A 3,599-nucleotide genomic window follows, 5' to 3' on the forward strand; every position below is an offset into this window, starting at 1 on the left:
ACATGTTGTTGCATTTAAGTACAAATTACAGTATTGACTTGCATTGGAGTAGAAGTAAAGTGGCTTTTAGAATAGAATAAAACACAAAGGTAAAATAAAATATGATAAAGTATTTATAAAAACATAAGAAGTAAAAGTTAATAGTTTAATAGAAATATATTTATATTAATATTTCAAGTTAAAATGTGCAAAAAAAAAGATGAATACAATGAAATTAATTATAATAAAGAATATATATAACGTTTTCTGTATATAAACTTGATGTCAAAACGGCTGAGTCATTGTCACCAGTCTGAAGAGAGAATGCCTAGTCACCGTCACGTGATCTCCAAAGCTCACTGATTGGAGGAGACGCGCAGTGACGTCACGACCCGTCTGGTATAAATACAGGAAGCGACTCAGCTGCCGTTTCACACTCGGGAAGAAACAGTTCTTGCTTCAACAGTGTTTGAACGGAACTCTTCTTTCATCTCGATCTGAATTCGCACTTAAATCCATTCCGGACACACAGGAAAAAACCTCTGCTTCAATTTGCACTTCCGAAGAGTCTTCGTGAGCTTTATTTTTGTACCGTTTTGTTAAGAAAAGCAGCGAAGAAACGCCAGTTGAGATGGATTCCCAGGTGAGACAGAGCTACCACCGCGACTGCGAGGCGGCCGTTAACCGCATGCTGAACATGGAGCTGTTCGCCTCCTGCTCCTACACCTCCATGGTGAGAAGCACTCTTTACACCGCGACATGTTCATCATGTGCCTGTATTACAGTGTGTGAGTGTATTATGAGTAAACAAGCTAACAGGCATTAGCATAACCTAAAGGCTACAGACTGCATTATTCTCTCTTCTGTTGAACTGTCTTTAGATTACAGACCCTCCTCTGTTTCTACCTCGGACTGAACGGGTTTTACTGACTTTATCTAATCAGACACTTTAGTATTTTAAGATGATAGTACTTCTACTTAAGTTATGGATCTAAATACTGCTTCCATGTCTGCCTGTTCTCGCCCCTGTCCACAAGTCAGTCCACATAATGCTGTGTCATGCTCACGCTGGTTGTTATCCCCACCCTGAAATCAGACTCGTGTTTCTGTCTGCCCTCGGCTCAGTGGCGGCTGGTGGAAAATATTTTTGGTGGGGCTATTGATGGAGTGAGTAAAACAATTTTTTTGGGAGAAATGACCCCTTAAATTAGGACTTCTGGTGATGTAATGGCGCGTTTCCAGTGCAGCGCGGAGCTCGCTTTAATGCTGCGTTCAGACCGGACGCGATGCGAATATTCGCGTCGCTCGAGTTTCACCGCGGCTGTCAGCTGTGTTTACTCGCATCATTCAAACAACACAAACAACACACGCTGGCTCGGGAGCTACAGCTACAACAAGAGTAACATATTTGACCGTGATTTAATTATAATACACGTTTCTAAATGATGCCGACGTAACAACACACTGATACCGGTTAGTAAAAACCATGAATTCATGCTTTGACGAGTCTGCAGACAGACGGCAGAGAAACACCTTTTAAAATGCGTGTTTTCTAAATGGAGCTTGGCTAAGCTAACGCTATATATGCTCCGACCGTCCACACTCACAACAACGGCCTACAGACATAAATAAACCAGCGACTGTGTTCTCCATGACACAGACAGTCTGTGGTTTGGACTTGTTTAACTTCTGTCTAGTTTCTGAACAGATCGTATCTGTCCCCGGCTGTTTGAAGAGCCAGCATGGGAAACAAAAGATAGCATCTACCTGTTTGCATCCAGCTAGCCATGTGAGAAGCCTTGTTGATACGTTTTGTCTTCTTCACGAGCCTGCTGTGATATATACAAATCGGGTTGGTCCGGTCCAAGGTCTTTAAGTATCAATTTATCTCCCAAACTTCTCCTTTCAAAGGATTGGAGAGTAGCTCTTGGGCGGACCGAGGTGCGGCGACTCCACCTGCACACCATTCTCATCCAAATACTGCGTCACCTTGGTTACTCACGAGTCTAAAAAACAACTCACGTCAACGCACGTAAGCAACATGGGCGCCAACGTGAGCGCCCACGTGACCAAAATATTTGACGGCGCTGATTGGCTGAAATTATGTTTCGGCGGCACAGTTTACTATTGAGACTTTTGCAACGTGCTGGTTGCTGCTGTTTGGCTCGGGGGCTCTGCCCCGTAATGATAAACTAATGCCATGGGCAAGGCCAGGCAGGAAACAGGTGACTTATCAGTAACTTTAGACATCGTAACACCATTTTAAACGAGATTGTATTGTAGATTATACATTTTTGTGATACTAATTGTATGATATTTACCTTCATTAAAAATATAATTTTTTTTTTTTTAAATATATTTTTTTTAAAGTTATTTTTTTTAATTTAATATTTTTTTTGTATTTATTTTTTGTATCTGGCAAGAGGTGGGGCGGCGCCCCTATGGGCCGGCCGCCACTGCCTCGGCTCATAGCGACCGTTTGTCTCGCCCTGTCCTGTGTGTACCGACCGGTCTGTTCTCTGACCTCTGTCTGCAGGCCTTTTATTTCTCCCGGGACGACGTGGCCCTGCCCGGCTTCGCTCACTTCTTCAAGGAGAGCAGCGAGGAGGAGCGGGAGCACGCCCACAAGCTGCTCACCTTCCAGAACAGTCGAGGAGGACGCATCTTCCTGCAGGACATCAAGGTGAACATCTGTCAGGACGTCATGTCTGCAGGACGTCTAGATACGATGATACTTGAATGGCCAGATCAAATAAAATAAACATGTTTCTCACTTAGTTGAGACTAAGACTAAGGCTCTTTGCTTCATGTCCCCCCCCCCCTCACTGGTGCTGGTCCCTCGGTGCAGAAGCCAGAGCGAGACGAGTGGGGCTCGGGGCTGGAGGCCATGCAGGCCGCTCTGCAGCTGGAGAAGACCGTGAACCAGGCTCTGCTGGATCTGCACAGACTGGCCTCCTCGGACCACGCCGACCCTCATGTGAGGAGCACCTGCTGAACACGAGGAGCTGCACCCTGATGCTCTCTGGACTCCACGTCTCTGAGCTTCAGGTGCTAACGTCTGCTCTCTCCTCCTCAGATGTGTGACTTCCTGGAGACCCACTTCCTGAACGAGCAGGTCGAGGCCATCAAGAAGCTCGGAGACTTCATCGCTAATCTGAGCAGAATGGACTCCAACACCAACAAGATGGCCGAGTACCTGTTCGACAAGCACACCATGGGGGGGGGGAACTGACTCACCTGAGAGATCAGCTGGTCATATGGAGAGGATCATGTTTGACTACATTACCCATAATGCTCCTCTCCTGTGACTCTTAACATGGAAGTTTCTGATGACTGAATAAACGTGTTGAGCTGGATTCTGTCTCGAGGCTTTTCTCATTTTAAAGCAGAAGGTATCTTTTAAACCGTGTAGCTTTTAGGTCTGAATGGTTCATTGAAGCAACAGCTCACTCAGGCCGTGGTGTCTGCTCACCACAGCTAGGGGGCGTGGTTTGGTGGAGGAAGAGGTAGCATTGAACTAAAAAAATTAACTCTGGGTAGAATGTTCATCTTGATTATTGACACACGGCTGCGAAGTGAATTAGGCAATGAAGACCGGCTATCCAAATCAGAAATAATGT

General features: G+C 45.4%; 1 protein-coding gene across 1 annotated transcript; it reads left to right on the forward strand.

Annotated features, from left to right (window-relative positions):
• Positions 1–393: 393 nt before the first annotated feature.
• On the forward strand, positions 394–3,335 carry LOC117440627 (ferritin, middle subunit-like). The gene is made up of 4 exons (XM_034076863.2): positions 394–712; positions 2,516–2,662; positions 2,828–2,956; positions 3,056–3,335. The coding sequence occupies exons 1-4, from the start codon at positions 611–613 to the stop codon at positions 3,209–3,211; spliced, it is 534 nt and encodes a 177-aa protein (XP_033932754.1). The 5' UTR covers positions 394–610; the 3' UTR covers positions 3,212–3,335.
• Positions 3,336–3,599: the final 264 nt, after the last annotated feature.

Source organism: Pseudochaenichthys georgianus, unplaced genomic scaffold (genome assembly GCF_902827115.2).
Source record: "Pseudochaenichthys georgianus unplaced genomic scaffold, fPseGeo1.2 scaffold_1082_arrow_ctg1, whole genome shotgun sequence".
Classification (NCBI taxonomy): domain Eukaryota; kingdom Metazoa; phylum Chordata; class Actinopteri; order Perciformes; family Channichthyidae; genus Pseudochaenichthys; species Pseudochaenichthys georgianus.

Coding starts and splice junctions, on each gene's coding strand:
- LOC117440627 (XM_034076863.2), top strand. CDS start 611: ATGGATTCCCAGGTGAGACAGAGCTACCACCGCGACTGCGAGGCGGCC. Junction 2,663..2,827: donor TCTTCCTGCAGGACATCAAG/GTGAACATCTGT, acceptor CCCTCGGTGCAG/AAGCCAGAGCGAGACGAGTG. Junction 2,957..3,055: donor CGGACCACGCCGACCCTCAT/GTGAGGAGCACC, acceptor TCTCCTCCTCAG/ATGTGTGACTTCCTGGAGAC.